The sequence below is a fragment of the Tachypleus tridentatus genome, unplaced genomic scaffold, assembly GCF_004210375.1.
Source record: "Tachypleus tridentatus isolate NWPU-2018 unplaced genomic scaffold, ASM421037v1 Hic_cluster_1, whole genome shotgun sequence".
Taxonomy (NCBI): domain Eukaryota; kingdom Metazoa; phylum Arthropoda; class Merostomata; order Xiphosura; family Limulidae; genus Tachypleus; species Tachypleus tridentatus.
The window spans coordinates 21,678,391-21,702,031 of record NW_027467777.1 but is presented as its reverse complement, the minus strand read 5'-3'; the positions used below and the strand labels follow the sequence as shown (position 1 = coordinate 21,702,031).

The 23,641-nt window shown below is 33.2% G+C and overlaps 1 protein-coding gene across 7 annotated transcripts; it reads right to left on the bottom strand.

Annotated features, from left to right (window-relative positions):
• Window positions 1–5,193: 5,193 nt before the first annotated feature.
• Window positions 5,194–21,156, bottom strand: LOC143241662 (ADP-ribosylation factor-like protein 15). 7 transcript variants are annotated; one of them, XM_076484884.1, is made up of 6 exons: window positions 21,036–21,156; window positions 19,812–20,052; window positions 15,822–15,969; window positions 15,190–15,249; window positions 10,797–11,005; window positions 5,194–10,148 (listed from the first exon to the last, which is right to left on the bottom strand). In XM_076484884.1, the coding sequence occupies exons 2-6, from the start codon at window positions 19,929–19,931 to the stop codon at window positions 10,017–10,019; spliced, it is 669 nt and encodes a 222-aa protein (XP_076340999.1). In that variant the 5' UTR covers window positions 19,932–20,052; window positions 21,036–21,156; the 3' UTR covers window positions 5,194–10,016. The 7 variants fall into 7 exon arrangements, with proteins under 7 accessions (XP_076340999.1, XP_076341004.1, XP_076341001.1 ...); XM_076484889.1 differs by having other exon boundaries at window positions 19,866–20,052; window positions 21,036–21,154; XM_076484886.1 differs by having other exon boundaries at window positions 21,064–21,116.
• Between the last annotated feature and the right edge of the window lie 2,485 nt (window positions 21,157–23,641).

Below are 23,641 nucleotides of genomic sequence, written 5' to 3'. Positions count from 1 at the left end.
AAAACCCTTGAATAAACTAATAAAAAGTAGTTGTTGTTTGATGACATCAACTCGGGTGTCTGGAACCCTTGAATAAACTAATAAAAAGTAGTTGTTGTTTGATGACATCAACTCGGGTGTCTGAAACCCTTGAATAAACTAATAAAAGGTAGTTGTTGTTTGATGACATCAACTCGGGTGTCTGGAACCTTTGAATAAACTAATAAAAAGTAGTTGCTGTTTGATGACATCAACCGGGTGTCTGGAACCCTTGAATAAACTAATAAAAAGTAGTTGCTGTTTGATGACATCAACCCGGGTGTCTGGAACCCTTGAATAAACTAATAAAAAGTAGTTGCTGTTTGATGACATCAACCCGGGTGTCTGGAACCCTTGAATAAACTAATAAAAAGTAGTTGCTGTTTGATGACATCAACCCGGGTGTCTGGAACCCTTGAATAAACTAATAAAAAGTAGTTGCTGTTTGATGACATCAACTCGGGTGTCTGGAACCCTTGAATAAACTAATAAAAAGTAGTTGCTGTTTGATGACATCAACTCGGGTGTCTGGAACCCTTGAATAAACTAATAAAAAGTAGTTGCTGTTTGATGACATCAACTCGGGTGTCTGGAACCCTTGAATAAACTAATAAAAAGTAGTTGTTGTTTGATGACATCAACCCGGGTGTCTGGAACCCTTGAATAAACTAATAAAAAGTAGTTGTTGTTTGATGACATCAACCCGGTTGTCTGGAACCCTTGAATAAACTAATAAAAAGTAGTTGTTGTTTGATGACATCAACTCGGGTGTCTGGAACCCTTGAATAAACTAATAAAAAGTAGTTGTTGTTTGATGACATCAACCCGGTTGTCTGGAACCCTTGAATAAACTAATAAAAAGTAGTTGTTTGATGACATCAACTCGGGTGTCTGGAACCCTTGAATAAACTAATAAAAAGTAGTTGTTGTTTGATGACGTCAACTCGGGTGTCTGGAACCCTTGAATAAACTAATAAAAAGTAGTCGCTGTTTGATGACATCAACTCGGGTGTCTGCATCAAACAACCAGTAAAAAAATAAAACAGTGAAAGTGTTATAAAGTGTAAAGGGAAATAGAGTTAAAACCTAAACAGTGGCTCAACGTCAGATAAAAACTTAAATAGAACTTAAAAAGCTGATGGTCATTAAAAACATTACCAAGGTGGACAGTGCCATCATCACCAATAACACTGTCTAATGCTATGTACAAACCCTGGTACAGAACAGGTTTAAAATGGTGCCGTCGTTGAGAGTCATAACGACGACAAGAAAGTAAAATATGGCTTATTGTGATCTGAGTGTTACATAAACTACACATTGGTGCATCAGTCCCAGATAAAAGAAAACGATGGGTTAAAAACTGTCACAATGTGTAGTCTAGTTAGAACAACTTCCTCCTTCCGATCCTTATGTAAGCAAGATTGACAATGTCCGATATAGGGTTTTATTTGGAAAAGCTTGTTGTCACGTTGTTCACTCCAAGTAGACTGCCAACTTGCGCAGAGCCGAGCCTTGAATACAGGGCCATAGTCAGACCTAGCTGAAGTGTCAATGACCTCGTTCCCGCGAATACCAGCTTGGCCTGGTATCCAGAAAACTGGATAGAAGTGGATGATTACACAAAACGGGCCAATCGTTTTTCAATATCGACGAGGACACGGTGTGAATTAACGTGAAGCGATTCTAGGGCCAGTGGAGAACTAAGAGAGTCAGTGTAAATAGTACAACTCATGTACTACTTTGCTTCTATGTGATCCAGAGCAAGAGAAATGGCGTACAGTTCAGCAGTGATCACAGAAACTGTAGAGGGGATCCTGTGTGCAACCACCGAACCACAACAAACCATGGCAGAGTCCACAAAGTCACCTGATTTTGAACCATCTGTATAAATAGGAATGGAAGGATGGTTCGAAAGATGTTCAGCAAATAATATACAGTATTTCCAATCAGGAGTGTCTGCTTTTCTCAGATGACTTAAAGATCGGTCACATTTGGGGGCTGTAAAAAGCCATGGTGGGATGGGCAACAGTGGAGACAGCAACGTCATCGAAAAATATATCCAATTCAGCTAATTGCGTCTGGATACGAAGGACAAATGGCAGACTGTCTATTCTGAAAAAGCATGGCCCACTGAGAAAGGAAAACACAGTTCCAGGTTCGAATATCGAAATTTTGAAGCATAAAAGCTGATATGTGAAGGAGATTCATGAGACTCAGTGTAAAAACTCTGGTCTACAGAAAGCCTCAGTGTAAAAACTCTGGTCTACAGAAAGCCCCAGATGGTAAACGGGAAAGTGTCGAACTCACACGTACTTGGAATCGCTGGTCAATTAAAAAAATGTTACAAAATTGGGCAAATGGTCATGCATCCCATACGAGTGGAGGTCTCGCAAAATCTCCAAATAGTATCATAAGTCTTTTCAAAGAAACAGAAACAAGATAGTATTACTTGAGAAAGACTTCCCTGATTATCTTTTCAAGTGGAATCAAGTGGTCCACTGGGTGAGCACTGTTGTCGAAACTTCCACTGGGTGGATGAAATGGGGCTGTTTGATTTGAAGAACTAAACAAGACGAGCATTAACCATCCTCTCCAAGATTTCGTCAAAGAAATTAGACGGTAGTTTGAAGGAATCCTGGGATCCTTCCTGGACTTGGAAAAAAAGGAAGAACAATAGTCCAGGATCAAGCATCAGAAAAATGATTCTCCTGCCAGATCTGGCTAAAAACAACCAAACTAATAACAAGAGAGGCAGGAGAGAGATGAGACAGGTTCTCTTAGTGAGTATCATCAGGTCCAACTCATGTACTACCAAACTATAAAGAGCAGTTTTAAGTTCCAACAATAGAAAGGAGTGGTTATAGTCATAAAGACAAACAGCCGAAAGGAAAGAGGCGGTCACTCAGCCAGAGTCTTGATGAGTAAGGGACGAAGTAGGAGTGCTAGATGTACGAGAAAAACTTTCACCTGAAGTGTCACCGATGCATCAGCAACTTTCTGGCTATCAGAAGATCAAAAGAGATGGAAGTATACTGTCCACTGACCTTCCAAATATTGTCCCAGATGACTTTGGAACTAATGGTAGAAGAGATGCTAGTTGTGTACTTAATCCAGAATCCCTTCTGGCTTTTGATGTCTGACTTCCTGAGCATGTACATGACCCACTGAAAAATGACGCAGTTTAAAAGTGTGGGACACACAAGAAAGATACCCCAGGTCCGTTTTTGAGCTTTTCGTGCCATGTTACAGGCAGGATTACACCACAGACAAGGATACTGTGGAAAGCATGTGAAGGTTTTAGGAACACAAAAAACTGGATAATAGTCAGTTACTTCTGAGACACAGTCGTCTATCGACACCTTATAGACAAGAGCAGAATCAAGTTACAAGAGAACAAAGAAAGAGAGCCAGTTGGCCTGCATCCACTGAGGCACGTGGGTTGAGTGGTATCGGCCACGGCCAGTCTCCATCAAAATGATAGGAAAATGATTCCTGCCACGTGAGTCACTGTCAATCCTTCAAGAAAAGTAGGAGAAAAGAGAAGGGAGCAGATAGATAAATCAATAGCAGTAAAAGACTGACTAGGTGCATGAGAACCAGTATTGAAGAGAGAAAGCATACACTCTATGAAACGATCCCTGCCATCAATATCAGTACCACCTCAGAGGAGATCATGTCCATTAAAATGGGAGACAATAACTATTGAATGAGGGCATTAAGGTCTGACTGATCAGAGGTATCTTCAGGATACAGGTGAAGAGAACAAATAGCAATGGTATGACCCAAGGAAACACGGATCACTACAGCCTCCGAGGGTGTACTAAGTGGCAGAAACAGGGTGGGTACATGCTGATCGACCAGCAATATCATCCCTCTGTGCACTCGTCCATTCAATGATTGCCTCACTCTACAAACTTGGGATTCAACGATTGGATTTAATAATTTGTTTTACAAACTCGAGATTCAACAACTACTTCATTCTCTATTATTCCAAGTTCTATATTCATCTCAAAAGTTGAGTTATTTGTGAAGAGACACATTACCTGCGAGAGAAGTCTCATTACGTGAGAGGCTGTTCTGATTCAAGTATTAAAACTGGACTTTAACGATTACGTACATTGATGTTCCAACTCGCTAGGCACCTACTATATGAGGTACACATGAACTAACACACGCCGTATACGTGTGTGCGTCTCCACTCAAGATGAATGAACATTTCATTAAGCCTCATCATCAGTTTTTGGTATTAGATTTTATGAAAATCAATTACCTTCTTCGACTTCTATAACAAAACTAAAACTCAGGTAATGTTTCCTATATTCAACCTCTACGTTTAACATTTTCCGACATGAACTTTGTTATCATATCTGACGAACATGGGTACGTAATCACTGGAAGTCTAATAGATTGTACAACTGATCTAGACGACTAATTAAAGCAACGTAATACCGTAAACTAATTTAGGGGCCGTCGACACAGTATATACTGACAAGTTCCAAACCGTACTTTTCAACTGCTGCTAATCCAAGTCTTACTTCATTATGTAAGCCTGTAAATATATTAGCAACTTTTCATTAAACGAGGGAATACTGTACGAAACTGGTTAGCTCACATTCACTGGAAGTAAAGACTATACTGATGAGCTCACACTAATGTATGGTCTATATACCACACTGATTAGCTGGTAGGGTGGTTATATCTTGAAGTAAATTTTTAGCCTTACATTCTGAACAACATTAGTTTGATTCCATTCGCAGTCTAATGCCCAAAACACAGAAATATTTAATCTTGAAATAATTCTTTATCTGGTTGTGTTTTGGTTGAGCACAAAGCTGCACAACGGGCGATCTGTGCCGTACCCACCAATGATATGAAATCCTAAATTTTAGTTTTGCGAGCCTTCAGACTTACCAGTGAGCCAATGTGGGGTTCATGCACAGAAATGAAGCCCTTTTGCTCATACTGCAGAGAAAACAAAGTTTTCGTAGATAAGATGACCCACAAAAACTATATATTCCTTGAGTTCACAGCATTTAATGGTAAGCAACAAAACTGATGTTTCAGGTTTTTATGGACCACTGGTAATTTTATTAGAAGTTAGAACGATTTAAAGCAATAAAACGTTGAATTTTTATCAAATATTTCCATCTAAATTTCAACAAGTACACAAACAGTGTTAATTAATGTTTGTTTTTATTTCCAAATAAACCTTATTACATAGACGTCTTCGAGAATGGAACTGAATACCAGACATCATTACATGAAAACTGTCTCATAACTTAATTACAATATATTTAAATGTGAAAATTATAAACTTTTGGAATTGTAAACAACTTGAAGGATTTCTAGTTTATTAACATAATTTTAAGATCTTGTTCAACCACCAGGGAAATAAACACTTAACACAAGGGCCTAGTAATTAATCTTAAAATTATTTCAGTTGGTAACTGCATGTTTATATTTACATATATGAAAAAACTGACTTATATTCCATTTCTCAAAACTTTACTTTCATATAAACATAAGTTTTCTACTCCATATAAATCTTCGTACACTATTTTTATTTCAGGTAAGTTCATACATCCTACCTAAAATAAATTTACACGTCCTAATTTGGGATATAAACAGTTGTATGTCATATTTCAGATCGATGTATACACTTTAATTTGGGATACATTTTTGTACTGTTTGACCATTTTGGATTGTAATTAAATATCTTGTACAATCAATATATTTAGCATAAAAGTACAACTAAAGAGACCCAGACAAACATGTATTTAATAAGTAACTTACTGACCAGAAATATCATCATATCTTTATCACAGCATAACTACCCAGATAGTCCAGTTTTTCAACAGTTCCTACAAGTTGTAACAATTTTATCCTGTAGTGTATAGCAAACCTTCAAATATTCATGTAACTGATACTCAGAACCATCGGTATTCAGTAAGACTCCAGAACTAAGATACCAGATGATGGTGAAACCACGGTTATATTAAATGAGGTATTTGTATAAATGCACAGTTTTCTAGTTTCTTTCAATTCTTGAGATATTTAATTCAAATACCACACTTTTTCAATAGTCTTGGGCTACAGATTCTACATTCCAGTAACTTAAGAAAGTCCAGAAATGGATCATTTTATCATTACATCTGCCAACACCGATAAGATTTCCTAATTATATGTACAAAACGTGCTATAAAAGTACAATCTACATCACAATTTATGTGCTTAAGATGATTGTCAGCCAATGAACAACTGGTTTAAATGACCTTTCAACAAACCACTTAGTTGAAAATTTATTTGTCTTAAGTAATGTGTATAATACCAGTCTGTAAATGGTAACTTGCCATAAACTTCACAAAACAACTGGTTACCTTGAGCAGATTTGTGTCATATGTGTAATTCGTTTACTCCACTTAAATAGAACATTTTACAACCTTACTACTGAACATTCCCAGAAAATAATACAGCTAGAAACATGAAAATGAAACAATAACCTTTTCATATCTGTGTCAGAACAACAATAGGGAAATAACTCCAAAACCAAACAGGCAGAAAAAATGTTTAAATACAAAACAAAGTGCACAAAAAAATGTGTTAAATTTAAAAAGCACATAAAAACAATGTGTTAAGTGTACAATAAAGCACACAAAGCAATGTGTTAAGTGTACAATAAAGCACACAAAGCAATGTGTTAAGTGTACAATAATGCACACAAAGCTGTGTGTTAAGTGTACAATAAAGCACACAAAGCTATGTGTTAACTCCATACTTTAGGTAATAAGAATATTTTACCCCCTATGAACATCACCAACCCAATGCTAATATCTAAAGTAAATATATTTCACATGTGTTTAAACACAGTTGACTGGTGTTTCTCAAGAGAAGTATATTAAAAATAACAACATTCAAACATCATACACCAAAACAATTTCTAGCAAACATTTTTTGAAATTTACTATCAAATACCTCTTACCTCAATAAAAGTTTGGAATTTTTTAACCTAGTTTAAAATTCTTGACGACGTTAACCTGAAGATGACCTAGGAAGGTCGAGACATTGTTCTATCAATACAATTGTTAATACCCACAGAGGCTGTTCTGAGATACACTTTAAAACTGACTTATATTTTTCTTCACACTCTGGAATGATTGTACTTCACTCAGCTGGTATAAAAATTAACACACACACCACATCTGGATTCAGAAAATATTAGATTATCATAACGTAAGTAGGCTTCACACTTCTGCAAACAGTAAACTATCATAGACCAAATAAATCTATGTTTGGTACATTCGTTAGAAGACTTGAACTAATTAATTTTAACTAAAAGCTATATTTATTATTCTTTTTGATAAAATCACAAACAGGACTACTGACAGACATTTAACTAAATCATATTTTAATTATCTATACAAATATAGTCCCCAAGTAATATTCAATAAAAGAGAAATCCTACACAACAAATACCATACTTTTATATATATATTTTACATATGATTCAAAATGGTGAATAAATAGTCTTTAATAATGAATAGATAAAATTCAAAGAACAAATTAAAATAGATAACAATATCAATCTATTTAAAACACATTTATCAAGTTTTCTTTCAAAGCCCAAACATACTGGCATTAAAAACATCAAATATTTATATACAGTGTGAATATAACACAAGGGAAACTTACTCCAACTAGCTACTGTATGTACTATTGTTGTAGCTTTCCAAAACTAGTAACTTCAAGTAACTATGGTAGTAACTTAGCAGTACAAAAGTTACACCAAATTACTAGCAAGCTACTTAGACAAAATCATGAACAGATCATTTTAAAAGAATCGTACCATCTGAACAAAACCAGAGTAGTCGTATATCCAGTGGATGTGAAGGAGAAAACAAAACCAGAGTAGTCGTATATCAAGTGGATGTGAAGGAGAAAACAAAACCGGAGTAGTCGTATATGAAGTGGAAGTGAAGGAGAAAACAAAACCAGAGTAGTCGTATATCAAGTGGAAGTGAAGGAGAAAACAAAACCAGAGTAGTCGTATATCAAGTGGAAGTGAAGAACAGAACAAAACAAAATCAAAAGTAGTTGTGTATCAACTGGAAGTGAAGAACAGAACAAAACCAAAAGTAGTTGTGTATCAACTGGAAGTGAGGAACAGAACAAAACCAAAGTAGTCCTGTATCAACTGGAAGTAAAGAACAGAACAAAACCAGAGTAGTCCTGTATCAACTGGAAGTGAAGAACAGAACAAAACCAGAGTAGTCCTGTATTGTCTCCTTACAGTGACTTTAAACATCACGTGGTGGTGATAAAAGACAAGACGATGAAGTAATTCTTTACAGAGTTTTCACCATCACTTGCTGAAAGGTTGCATCACATATTTGTCCAACAACATACCTGATAAAGAAGTGAAAGGGACTAGAATGTTTATTTGAATCAAATAAAATGTTTGCTGTATACACACAGGACACTTTTTATATACCCAGACAGCGATGTTTCTCCAGGGTGTTCGGAAAGTCACTATGCAGTATTATAACAGCATTCATTCAGTTTATTTTAAGCCAGCAACTAATAGCGGTGTTTAGAAACAAAATAAGAAGGATCCAAGCCTGTATTGATGTCAACGGGGGTCACTTTCAACATTGTTTATAATTGTCATTCATATTTGCCTCCTGTATTCTATATTGAAACATGTTTGTTAATAAATATATAGCTGCACAGTGACTTTCTGAACACCCTGTATAACACACAATCTAAAACTGCAATGCTTGTCCTGTGAAAAATGCGACTAAATCCATACCGTACAACATGTATTGAAAAGACTGGACTAAAAGTTATCAAAGGACAGATATAAGTGTATGTGATGTTTCTGTGATCTAACAAAATAATGCTAAAGAAGATATCAAACTATCAGACCTTAAAACTATACACAACTTTCAGAATACACCAAAGATCTAATGTTTCAAGTATTCTCAACACAAAATAACAAGATTTTAACTGAAGTATAAAAATATAAAGGTTCACGTTCTGTCATAAGTTTTTCTTTGGTTCTAACTCATATTTTAACATGAACTTCTCTAACTTGTTATAAAACACCTTCTCATCAGAAATGTGTTATTTTTATTTAAAGGTTTGTAGTTCTAGATAATAATACTTTAAGACTTAAAAACATAACCAAGTATGCTTATTTTGAATAAAGCTTCTTATGAAAGTTTACTTTTACACTAGTTTTGTTAATTAAAACTATGGTCTAATTCATGCTGTACCAGTAACCTATGACAAGTAAAAATGGACAGTTATTGGAATTCCTTTACTTTTGGGAAAACCATAACTATAAAATCTAATCAGGAACTTAGAAACAACTTTCAGTATACTGGACAAACTGAATAGGACAATAGGAAAATCTGAAACTTACTGGCCTAACGACAATGGACTTGTCACAGTAAAACTAGCCTTTACCTCAGCTGAACAAAATGCCAGATTTTAAGTAACATAAGTAACTAGGGTGTGCTGATTAATAATATTTAGTTTCTATGCTATAAAATTAAACAAATATTACAAGTGATATACCATACAAGGTCTCACATCAAGTTGTATGTACGTGTAACAGTGTTACATTAAGAATGCACAGTGAAAGACAGATTAACAAAAATTCCTTTATAAAACATGTGGTACCACATTAAATCAAACTATTTTTCAATCTTAACGACAGTCACCATACACACCTCATCAATAACAGTAATATGTTGAAGCATCATACTCTCTCTCACACAGAAGATTTAATCAAACCAATACAAACATTACTAGTTTTTAAAACACATCTCTCTACTGTCACAGTCATAAAACACATCTCTCTACTGTCACAGTCAAAGCCAGAAGCACAAGACTAGTACTTCATTTTACCACAACAAATTTCTCTGAACAATCACACAGAGTTGAGAGAAGAAATTTGAATTGTGAAGTGACAAATAACAAAGCCCAGGACAGAGAGATCATCGTTCACTCTGCATCATCAAGTGTACAAGAGCTTCAAGTCCTTGACGAATCCCTTCATCACTACCAAGATAAAAAGGTTTTAATATCCATTTCCTTCCTTGTAAAACTCCTTGAAGGAATTCTTCCATCTAAATATGAAAAACAGAAAATATATCAAATTATCTTTCAACAACCATTTTTAATGAGGTTTAAGCTCTGCTTCTACGATGGAACATATCGTTTCTATAACAACAAAGAAATTTATTAATCTGCCTTACTAAGCCAAACTTTAATTGACTATGTATTGTTCTTATCCTATCTCTCTTTCAACAACAGCTTAGTAGTACTGGACAAGCAAGCAGGACACTGTGAAAATCTATGAACATTAACCAGAACAGAGCCGTAACTTTATTTACGGACATTCAGATTACAGATAACAGTTTACGATCAACCTTCCACAAGTCCAAACTTTCCTGAATAAAACATACGAATCTCCTGAAATTCTGTATCCATAGAATAAGTTTTTTTTTGTTCTTTAACCACAAAGTAATACAAAAAAATCTCCGTTTCTTACCCACCATATGAATCAAACCCCAATTTTAAAATTATAAATATTTAAAAATGTTCTTGAGCTACCAATTAGAACAATTAGTATGGAAGATAAATTATTTCAAAAATCATTTTTGTCATAATCATGCTATGTATGCAGACACGTGTGTGTGTTTTGGTTTTATTGTTAAATAACAGAATTTCTTGTCAACACATAAAATTAAGACTTTAAGACTTCTGGCAATTACCTCTTTAAAGGTCCTACATTCTGGCTTGTCCATATGTGTAACAATAATAAGACATGGTAAACCTTTCAATGCTGTATCAGTAAGTACAGCTTTCATAACTTCCATGGAGAGACATTGTTCTTCTTCGTTAGCTGACCCGTTGACCACGAACACAACACCATGTTGACCTTGAAAGTATTTGTTCCAAAATATCTTCACCTCTTCTGTTCCTGTATGGATATATAACTATGTATATGTATATATACTTAAAACACTATATAACTATGTATATATACTTAAAACACTATATAACTATGTATATATACTTAAAACACTATATAACTATGTATATATACTTAAAACACTATATAACTATGTATATATACTTAATACACTAAACTTTTAAACACTGTAAAACTTCAAAACAACCAAGAAAAGGTTGTTTCTTACATATACAGACAACCCTTTCAACTCTATGTATTAAAATTTCTAAAGTTCAATATACCACATCTATAAAGTCACACACATTGTTTTCATCAAAATCACATACCTTACTTTTATCTACACACATTTCATACTTTTTTAAAATTAAATTATACACTTCAGGTCAAATAAATCACATATCTGTGGATTACATCAACACACACACATTTCATGTTCTTTTAATTATACATACCACATACTTCAGGTCAAATAAATCACTATCTATGGATTACATCAACACACACACGTCATGTTCTTTTAATTATACATGCCACACACTTCAGGTCAAATAAATCACATATCTGTGGATTACATCAACACACACACACGTTATGTTCTTTTAATTATACATACCACATACTTCAGGTCAAATAAATCACTATCTGTGAATTACATCAACACACACACACACGTCATGTTCTTTAAATTATACATGCCACATACTTCAGGTCAAATAAATCACTATCTGTGGATTACATCAACATACACACATTTCATGTTCTTTAAATTATACATACCGCACACTTCAGGTCAAATAAATCACATGTCTGTGAATTACATCAACACACACACACATGTCATGTTCTTTAAATTATACATGCCACACACTTCAGGTCAAATAAATCACATATCTGTGGATTACATAAACACACACACACATTTCATGTTCTTTAAATTATACATACCACATACTTCAGGTCAAATAAATCACATGTCTATGAATTACATCAACACACACACATTTCATGTTCTTTTAATTATACATACCACATACTTCAGGTCAAATAAATCACTATCTGTGAATTACATCAACACACACACACACATGTCATGTTCTTTAAATTATACATACCACACACTTCAGGTCAAATAAATCACTATCTGTGGATTACATCAACACACACACATTTCATGTTCTTTAAATTATACATACCACACACTTCAGGTCAAATAAATCACATGTCTGTGAATTACATCAACACACACACATTTCATGTTCTTTTAATTATACATACCACATACTTCAGGTCAAATAAATCACATATCTGTGGATTGCATAAACACACACACATTTCATGTTCTTTTAATTATACATACCACATACTTCAGGTCAAATAAATCACATATCTGTGGATTACATAAACACACACACACATTTCATGTTCTTTTAATTATACATACCACATACTTCAGGTCAAATTAATCACTATTTGTGGATTACATCAACACACACACATTTCATGTTCTTTTAATTATACATACCACATACTTCAGGTCAAATAAATCACATATCTGTGGATTACATAAACACACACACACACACACATACACGCACATCATGTTCTTTACAATAGACATACCACATACTTCAGGTCAAATAAATCACTAATTGTGGATTACATCAACACACACACATTTCATGTTCTTTTAATTTACATACCACACACTTCAGGTCAAATAAATCACTATTTGTGGATTACATCAACACACACATGTCATATTCTTTTAATTATACATACCACATACTTCAGGTCAAATAAATCACTATGTGTGGATTACATCAACACACACGTCATGTTCTTTAAATTATACATACCACACACTTCAGGTCAAATAAATCACATGTCTGTGAATTACATCAACACACACACACACACACACGTCATGTTCTTTAAATTATACATGCCACACACTTCAGGTCAAATAAATCACATATCTGTGGATTGCATCAACACACACACACATTTCATGTTCTTTAAATTATACATGCCACATACTTCAGGTAAAATAAATCACATATCTGTGGATTACATAAACACACACACATTTCATGTTCTTTAAATTATACATACCACATACTTCAGGTCAAATAAATCACATATCTGTGGATTACATCAACACACACACACATTTCATGTTCTTATAATTATACATACCACATACTTCAGGTCAAATAAATCACTATCTATGGATTACATCAACACACACACATTTTATGTTCTTTTAATTATACATACCACATACTTCAGGACAAATAAATCACATATCTGTGGATTACATCAACACACACACATTTCATGTTCTTTTAATTATACATACCACATACTTCAGGTCAAATAAATCACATATCTGTGGATTACATAAACACACACACACACATTTCATGTTCTTTAAATTATACATGCCACATACTTCAGGTAAAATAAATCAAATATCTGTGGATTACATAAACACACACACACACATACGTCATGTTCTTTAAATTATACATACCACATACTTCAGGTCAAATAAATCACTATTTGTGGATTACATCAACACACACACGTCATGTTCTTTTAATTATACATACCACACACTTCAGGTCAAATAAATCACTATTTGTGGATTACATCAACACACACGTCATGTTCTTTTAATTATACATACCACACACTTCAGGTCGAATAAATCACTATTTGTGGATCACATCAACACACACGTCATGTTCTTTTAATTATACATACCACACACTTCAGGTCAAATAATTCACTATCTGTGGATTACATCAACACACACACATTTCATGTTCTTTTAACTATACATACCACATACTTCAGGTCAAATAAATCACTATCTATAGATCACATTTAAATCTTCAAAGGCAAACAGAAATCTTCTAAACTTAACAAATAAATATAATTTTGCAAAACATCTTGCTCAGACTGTTAAACATTCAAATCATAAGTTTAATTTTTTAATTTGTATTAATCAGATATTAGTAACAGCTTCTGTTTCACATTTTAAAACTTTAACTTGTCATTTCAAAACGTGATCATGTGTAATGTTGTTTTTTAATTAAACACAGACCTACACAAAGTGGCATCAAAACCAGGTTTTTAGTATTGCAAATCTGCAGACATACAGCTGTGCCACTTGGGGTTGAGGGGTAGGGGCTATGTGTAATGTAAGTTAACCCTAACCTAATCCTAAATGAACACCCCTCATTTTGTTTCAGAACAGTCACACAAAAAATCTTAGTTTTTGATTTGATTTTAATTAAAATATTTTATTTACAACAACTTTCATGGTGTGAACACCTTTGATGGCACAGCATGGTTATAATAAACTGCATTTTCCATAACATAAATTCTTTAACTCTATATTTTATATTCAGTCATTCAGAATTTTTTCTTAAAAGTATTTCAAACACACTATGTCCCCCATTGATGCTGCTAAAATGTCTTCCTCAATACCAGAGATCACAGTCAAATTGGACATTAATAACAGTCAGGACATTTTTATACAAGTGCTAATGGATCATATAAATAAAGAACGTGATATCTAAAAATGTAATAAAACCCGACACAAATAGAGAATGTGGTATTTAAAAATGTAATAAAACCAGACAAAAATAGAGAATGTGGTATTTAAAAATGTAATAAAACCTGATCCAAATAGAGAACGTAGTGTTTAAAAGTGCAATAAAACCTAACAATATTGTCTTTAAAAACAATTTTGTTTACTGTTTGTTTGAAACATACGAAAAAAAGTATGTTAGAAATAGCAATATAAGCACAACTTCTCACACACGGAAGCCAAAATGCTAAATTTGGTAAGATGAGTACATTAATTAATTTCAAATTTCAGGTTATCCTACACATTACGAGTGTGAGATAAACCTACTAACAAGGAACCAATGAGCTTTTGTGTTATCTTTTTGTGTTGGTTATCCTACCAAAATGTTCATTTGGTAAGATGAGTACATTAATTATTTTCAAATTTTAGGTTATCCTACACATTACGAGTGTGAGATAAACCTACTAACAAGGAACCAAAGAGTTTTTGTGTTTCATATCAACTGTATCCACACACAAGATTTTAATACAAAGCAACTAACTTTTAAAAACCATCTTTTAAGTTTACTTGTTTGTTAATATGTATATCTTACCGCCAAGCTCTTTAATGTTTATAGTGGTTTCCAACACTGGTAGAGTTTTAATATTGAAACCTGAAACAAAACATTACCAATGCATCAACAAACTCATTCATATTTTAAATACTAATAATTTTGTGAAGGGGTTAAAAAAGTATTTTTTTCTAAGCAACAAACAATATCTACTTATGTAGATATGTACAGAAGTGTGCATCGACACACACATTACAAAAACTACTTACTTCGGTCAATCTGTAATATTAATGAAATAACGAATAATGCAACATGTCAAAATCTTCCTTCACAGATTTCACACAATAAACACCTTTTACATCAACAGCAAACCAAAATGAAAAGTAGGATTTAATACTGCATTAATTGACTGATTAGTGCCATGGTTATTTATTATTACAACTCAATTAATCAAATAAATATTGTCATTATGATAACATGAATCATTAGAATAAACACAAACAGTAATAACGAGAAATATTAACACTGAGTTGTTCATATTCATGACATTAATGAATTTCATGATAACTTTAATTAACTGGTTAAATGTATATGTCATCCTTAATTGTTCAGCTCTAATCACCACAAAGAATAACACTTGAAATGCTTAGACAACTGTGTAAATGATACGTCACCAGTTGTTGGCTCGATGTTCTCTGTGGATTCTCCAACTAAGGATGCTAACACTGTTGACTTTCCCACACCTTTCAAACCTAAACATAAAACTTCATACTGCTCTTTAGCAACAACCTTTGATTTCTTACAGTGCATCCACTGGCAACACTAAAAATAATATACAAAAAACTTTGTTTATCAAATATTATAATTTACTTTCACCTATCCAATCTAACAATAACAACTTATAGATTTATACAAAACATACATAATGTTTTAGCAGTTCTATCCTTCAACAGAATTCTAAACACATATATACTTGTATTTGATTTTTTTTACCCATTAATTACTGAATTAGTTGTAAAAAATTTTCATTGCAACTACATCTTGGGTGCTTAACATCAATTGACATATTTGTTGCCCTAATTTCAAGCATTTACAAGAAAAGAGGAACAATCAGAAAAATAACTTGGAACTTTAAGTACAGACTCCAATTCATTCATACAAGATCTGTATGACGTTTTATGTTTCAGATTCATTACACCAAACAATCATAACATTACAATCATAACCTCACACTACATGTGGTTGTTACATCATCTTTATTTTCACACTCACCTGACATCATTTGAAGATACTCACCATCAAATTATTTTACTTAAAAACTTCTGAAAAGAAATAGTCCAGAAAAACTTTTATGTTGCTCAGAAGCTAATTGTATTGTTTCACCAAACTAGTACCAAGGTTAGAGTAAAACTTGTGTGCATGCTTAAATATAACAAAATCACAGATCAGAGTTGAAGAATGAGTGATGTGTTAATTTTTTTCAAAAATCCAAATGTTATAATTATATGTACTATCATGAATTGTTTTTCTTTAATGAAATTTATAAAGAAATACTTAACATTTGTCTATCATTACAGTCAACTTTTGAACACATTCTATTACAATGTTACCTATGTTTATATGAATTATAATATCAACTCATTACTCTAAATACTAACTGTACTTTCAGAAACAAATATTTTTATAGTTTCAAAAATAATTATATAGTAACTACATTAAAATAAACTTATAATTACAGAAATAAAAACTGTCTTAACTGGATGCACATCTTAAACTTATGCTGTCAATTTCTCAAGTTACCTCAATAAAATCATTTCTTCAATATCCTTTTTTCTAATTAAGAAACATCTTATTCCAACACCATAAGGTTACCTTAGAATTTATCATGTCATCCTCCAATGAAACCTTCCCAATAACTTCCTTTCTTAGAAATGTAGACAAAAACTGTGTATGGTCTTCCAACTGAGGCTTAATTACCAAACTGCATTAAGACAGTCACCTCTGTTGATTTGTCATCAATGTTTAATTAAGTACAGTATCTGTACAGACAATCACCTCTGTTGATTTGTTATTAATGTTTAATTAAGTACAGCATCTGTATAGACAGTCACCTCTGTTGATTTGTTATTAATGTTTAATTAAGTACAGCATCTGTATAGACAGTCACCTCTGTTGATTTGTTATTAATGTTTAATTAAGTACAGCATCTGTATAGACAGTCACCTCTGTTGATTTGTTATTAATGTTTAATTAAGTACAGCATCTGTATAGACAGTCACCTCTGTTGATTTGTTATTAATGTTTAATTAAGTACAGCATCTGTATAGACAGTCACCTCTGTTGATTTGTTATTAATGTTTAATTAAGTACAGCATCTGTATAGACAGTCACCTCTGTTGATTTGTTATTAATGTTTAATTAAGTACAGCATCTGTATAGACAATCACCTCTGTTGATTTGTTATTAATGTTTAATTAAGTACAGCATCTGTATAGACAGTCACCTCTGTTGATTTGTTATTAATGTTTAATTAAGTACAGCATCTGTATAGACAATCACCTCTGTTGATTTGTTATTAATGTTTAATTTAGTACAGCATCTGTATAGACAATCACCTCTGTTGATTTGTTATTAATGTTTAATTAAGTACAGCATCTGTATAGACAATCACCTCTGTTGATTTGTTATTAATGTTTAATTTAGTACAGCATCTGTATCGACAATCACCTCTGTTGATTTGTTATTAATGTTTAATTAAGTACAGCATCTGTAAAGACAGTCACCTCTGTTGATTTGTTATTAATGTTTAATTAAGTACAGCATCTGTATAGACAGTCACCTCTGTTGATTTGTTATTAATGTTTAATTAAGTACAGCATCTGTATAGACAGTCACCTCTGTTGATTTGTTATTAATGTTTAATTAAGTACAGCATCTGTATAGACAGTCACCTCTGTTGATTTCTTATTAATGTTTAATTAAATACAGCATCTGTATAAACAGTCACCTCTGTTGATTTGTTATTAATGTTTAATTAAGTACAGCATCTGTATAGACAGTCACCTCTGTTGATTTGTTATTAATGTTTAATTAAGTACAGCATCTGTATAGACAGTCACCTCTGTTGATTTGTTATTAATGTTTAATTAAGTACAGCATCTGTATAGACAATCACCTCTGTTGATTTGTTATTAATGTTTAATTAAGTACAGCATCTGTATAGACAATCACCTCTGTTGATTTGTTATTAATGTTTAATTTAGTACAGCATCTGTATCGACAATCACCTCTGTTGATTTGTTATTAATGTTTAATTAAGTACAGCATCTGTAAAGACAGTCACCTCTGTTGATTTGTTATTAATGTTTAATTAAGTACAGCATCTGTATAGACAGTCACCTCTGTTGATTTGTTATTAATGTTTAATTAAGTACAGCATCTGTATAGACAGTCACCTCTGTTGATTTGTTATTAATGTTTAATTAAGTACAGCATCTGTATAGACAGTTACCTCTGTTGATTTGTTATTAATGTTTAATTAAGTACAGCATCTGTATAGACAGTCACCTCTGTTGATTTGTTATTAATGTTTAATTAAGTACAGCATCTGTATAGACAATCACCTCTGTTGATTTGTTATTAATGTTTAATTTAGTACAGCATCTGTATCGACAATCACCTCTGTTGATTTGTTATTAATGTTTAATTAAGTACAGCATCTGTATAGACAGTCACCTCTGTTGATTTCTTATTAATGTTTAATTAAATACAGCATCTGTATAAACAGTCACCTCTGTTGATTTGTTATTAATGTTTAATTAAGTACAGCATCTGTATAGACAGTCACCTCTGTTGATTTGTTATTAATGTTTAATTAAGTACAGCATCTGTATAGACAGTCACCTCTGTTGATTTGTTATTAATGTTTAATTAAGTACAGCATCTGTATAGACAATCACCTCTGTTGATTTGTTATTAATGTTTAATTAAGTACAGCATCTGTATAGACAATCACCTCTGTTGATTTGTTATCAATGTTTAATTAAGTACAGCATCTGTATAGACAATCACCTCTGTTGATTTATCATCAATGTTTAATTACACAGACTATAAAATTCTATTAGCTCTACTATTATCACTTCAAAACTGCTTAGACAGTTAGAGTGACTTATTTTTCATCTTGAGCTATGTTAACATACGAGTTACTATCTATATGAAATGTGTGTTTCAAATTATAACCCAAATCACTTAACTTGAAGTGCAGGATATAAAACTCACCACAGAACAATAAACATGTAATTAAACTTATGATAGCCCAAACACATTAACCACAGGAAAAACAATAGAATTATGGAAAAAACAAAACACAAGATAACTATTATTATTCACTTTCAGCTGATGTTTTCTTTTTATATTAATATTTCATATATTTACCAAGTCTTATTATTGGTATATATGAAAATATAACACACAAAAGTCACATCATGTCATCCTGAGATTATTCTGTTAATGATAGAATTTCTTAAATAAACACAAATATTCATCTTCACTGTACTGCTGTACCACTTCTACATTTCAGCTTCTATTTTGACTAACATTCTACATTAGCTTGTTAATCAGACATTTCTCATGAACAAAAAATGAGAAATTGTAGGTTCACCTACCTTACTTAGTCCAATACAGCATGAAGCAAGTCCAAGCTGTATACGTTCACCTACCTTACTTAGTCCAATACAGCATGAAACAAGTCCAAGCTGTATACTTTCTAAGAAGCCTGGTGTCATGTAGAGTTTGGATGTATGATTCTTCACAAACAACCAAATTATGGCATGGACAAACCAAGTCGCCCACAGCAGAAATAAGCGTATCAAGAACAGATTTTGTACCTACATCATGTCTTCTTCACTGAAATTCATATTTTGGAATAGAAAAGGAATAAAGTATATAACAAGCAACTGTCATGCAGAAAAATACAATTATAGCCTTAACCTTTATTATTTTCAGTATATACTCAATAACAAACATATTTTTATAAATGATTAATTGCTCTGTTATAAATGTCTGGCCACATTTCTTTTATTTATCAAAAACTAAGTATGATAACAAAACGTTTTATTAAACATATGACCCAAGGGATATACAGATGCACAAATGAAAAACATAGTCCAACAATTACTCATAGATTCAAAAAAATCCTTGTCCAACTTACCTGTACACAACTGGTTATTAATATTTATTTTATATGGCAAATTTTTATTATTTTATCATAAATCAAATTTAAATCCAACATATCAAAATTCATAACAAGTTAATTTACAAAAGTCAAAGCAAATTCCATTCGAATTGTTGTTATCTCAACTCCTTCGTTACTTATTACAACAACCGTTTTTAAAAACTTCATGATGTTACACTAATTAATCTGTTGTTTTTAGAAGACAAGACGCTGAATTATTTCTATGGTTAACTATATAACTTACTTCTAGTATCAAATGAACATTCAATGATTCATTCATAAGATACAGATTTTTTCATGGCCATCTACTCCTTCCTGCATTAACAATAACAGCTTCAACACTACACTACTAATAGCGAATCAGGCCTAATAATAATACTTTATTAAAAGCACTATATTACTAGTCATACTTTTCAATGAAAGGTTGAAAAAGACAGAATATATTATTTATTAATATTATCCGACCTTAATCAAAAAGACAATTTGCCCAAGAATACAACGTTATCGAAAAATCATTATGGAATCAATGCATGTCCGAAATGTAACTGGTCCATCTAAGAGCAATAATATAATGTTAATGAGTTTAATTTTTTTTAATATAATTAATCATCTTATAACAAATCCTTCTTTTATATATAACAAGGAAATTGCATACTTTGAATATCAACCACGTAAATATTAACCATTTTAAAATCTTGAACAACATCAAGAATGCTCAGAAACTAAGCGCCACATTAATGTGTAAACAAGTATACAATAAGGCGTAAATTTTATAGTTGGTAAAGGTTAAAGAAGTGATCAAGAGATCAAAACAGATTTCTTAAAATCTGCATTTGATTGAGGAATAATAATAATATAAACATTTAAAAGTTGTAAAAAAATATTCTTTTTTTTTCGTTGCTTTCAGTGCAGAGCCTAATTCAGTTTAAAAATTGGTGCAATATCAACTATCATTTTTCATGATAAATCATACCATTCCAATTATTCAAAATCTAAAGTACCCTTTTAAAAACCGCATTTCGTATTCTGTTGTAACTTAAAATATTACTTGGTTTCCAGGCAATATTTGACACCTCGACAAGTATTAAGAATGAAAGATTTATTTATGAATTTCGTGCAAGGGCACAAACTAGCCGTCCCCAATTTAGGAGTGATACACTAGAAAGAATAGAGATAGTTAATATTACCCATGGCAAACTCTTCTACAATGAAAAATGGGATTTTCTAAAACATTATAATACCCTCAAAGCTGAGATGAAAAAGCATTTGCAGGGACGGGATTGGAACCCATGACCCACAGATATCATACTGAGTGTGCTAGTCATAGAACTTATATTTACGATATGATAATTTTAATAGTCGGTACTACCAAAACACTTGTTTTTCACACTTTAGCATAAAGGTACATAATTAATTATCTGTGCTGTGCCCCTGCCAAAATGTAAATCTTAGGTTGGTACGTAAACGTGAAAAGGACAAGTTTAACATCAGCAAACATCACTTGTTACGACCCTCCCTTTCTCCAGTGGCACAACAATATGTCTGCAGACGTACAACTCTAGAAACAGCGTTTCAAGTTTAGTGGTGGGCAGAACATAAATAACCCATATCGGCCCATTTGGACAACTTGAGTCCAAGTATATCGATTTAATCAAGTGAAATCTTACCCCCTTTAGTGACAGAGAGTTTGTATTTCGAATATTTACTTGATGAATAAACAAGAAGATATATGAACTATAAGTTAACACTAAACTGAATTTTATTCATGCTTATGTTTTGTTTCTTTTTGTTGTTGTTTTTTTACAGTTACGATACCATTACTCTTTATTAATACATATTCTTGAAGTTATATGTTTAGAAGAAAATAAACAAAAAATACTGAACTGCGTTTTCTATATTTATACCGTAAGCAGATATGCTTGTTTGTTTTGGGAATTTCGCACAAAGCTACTCGAGGGCTATCTGTGCTAGCCGCCCCTAATTTAGCAGTGTAAGACTAGAGGGAATGCAGCTAGTCATCACCACCCACCGCCAACTCTTGGGCTACTCTTTTACCAACGAATAGTGGGATTGCCCGTCACATTATACGCCCCCACGGCTGGGAGGGCGAGCATGTTTAGCGCGACGGGGTGCGAACCCGCGACCCTCGGATTACGAGTCGCACGCCTTACGCGCTAGGCCATGCCGGGCCTAAAGTAGATATGCAAACAAATTTGTAACGTAGCTTATTCCACAGTGTTAAAAAAAATGAAAATTGTTAACAAAGCATTCACTTTGAGGCCCGGCATCGCTAGATGAGTTAAGTCATGTGACTCGTAATCCGAGAGTCGCGGGTTCGCGTTCCGGTCGCACCAAGTTTGCTCGTCCTTTCAGCCGTGGGGCGTTTATAATGTGACGGTCAATCCCACTATTTCTTGGTAAAGAGTAGCCCAAGAGTTGGCGGTGGGTGGTGATGACTAGCTACCTTTCCTATAGTCTTACTCTGCTAACTTATGGACGGATAGCGCAGATAGCCCTCGTGTAGCTTTGCGCGAAATTAAAAAACAAACAAACTTTTATGAGGCCAAAATTTTCTAATGATGTTACTTTGTATCTATATATTTGTTCACCAGTTTTACAGCTTACAGAAATTGAAAGCTGTCTTATTTCGAAAGGCTTGATGTTGTTTTAAATTAAGCACAAAGCTACACGATGGGATATCTGTGCTCTGCCCACCACGGGTATCGAAAACAGGTTTTTAACGTTGTAAGTCCGCAGACATACCGCTAAACCACTGGGGGGCCGAAAGGCTTGAAGTTTTGTTTAATTGTTTGTTTGCACCGTCGATTTTAGAGTTATAAGTTGTACACTTGCTTCAGTCCCACAAAGAGTTTTGTTTGTTTGTTTGTTTTGGAATTTTGCACAAAGCTACTCGAAAGCTATCTGTGCTAGCCGTCCCTAATTTTGCAGTGTAAGACTAGAGGGAAGGCAGCTAGTCATCACCACCCACCGCCAACTCTTGGGCTACTCTTTTACCAACGAATAGTGGGATTGACCGTAACATTATGACGCTCCCACGGCTGAAAGGGCGAGCATGTTTGGCTCGACGGGGATGCGAACCCGCGACCCTCGGATTACGAGTCGCACGCCTTAACGTGCTTGGCCATGCCGGGCCCAATTTCAAGGAAAGCTGGGTTGGGTTTCTTTTGCACTGTTGTCTTTTCTCAGAAAACTAATATGTAACGTATAATTCAACCTTCCTGAAAGGAAAATGAAAGGCCT

Excerpts from the sequence above, each read along its gene's own strand:
- LOC143241662 (XM_076484884.1), bottom strand. The coding sequence starts at position 19,931 with ATGACACCAGGCTTCTTAGAAAGTATACAGCTTGGACTTGTTTCATGC. Across the intron at positions 15,250-15,821 it reads GAACATCGAGCCAACAACTG|GTTTCAATATTAAAACTCTA; the intron begins GTGACGTATCAT and ends GTTTTGTTTCAG. Across the intron at positions 11,006-15,189 it reads AAACATTAAAGAGCTTGGCG|GAACAGAAGAGGTGAAGATA; the intron begins GTAAGATATACA and ends ATATCCATACAG.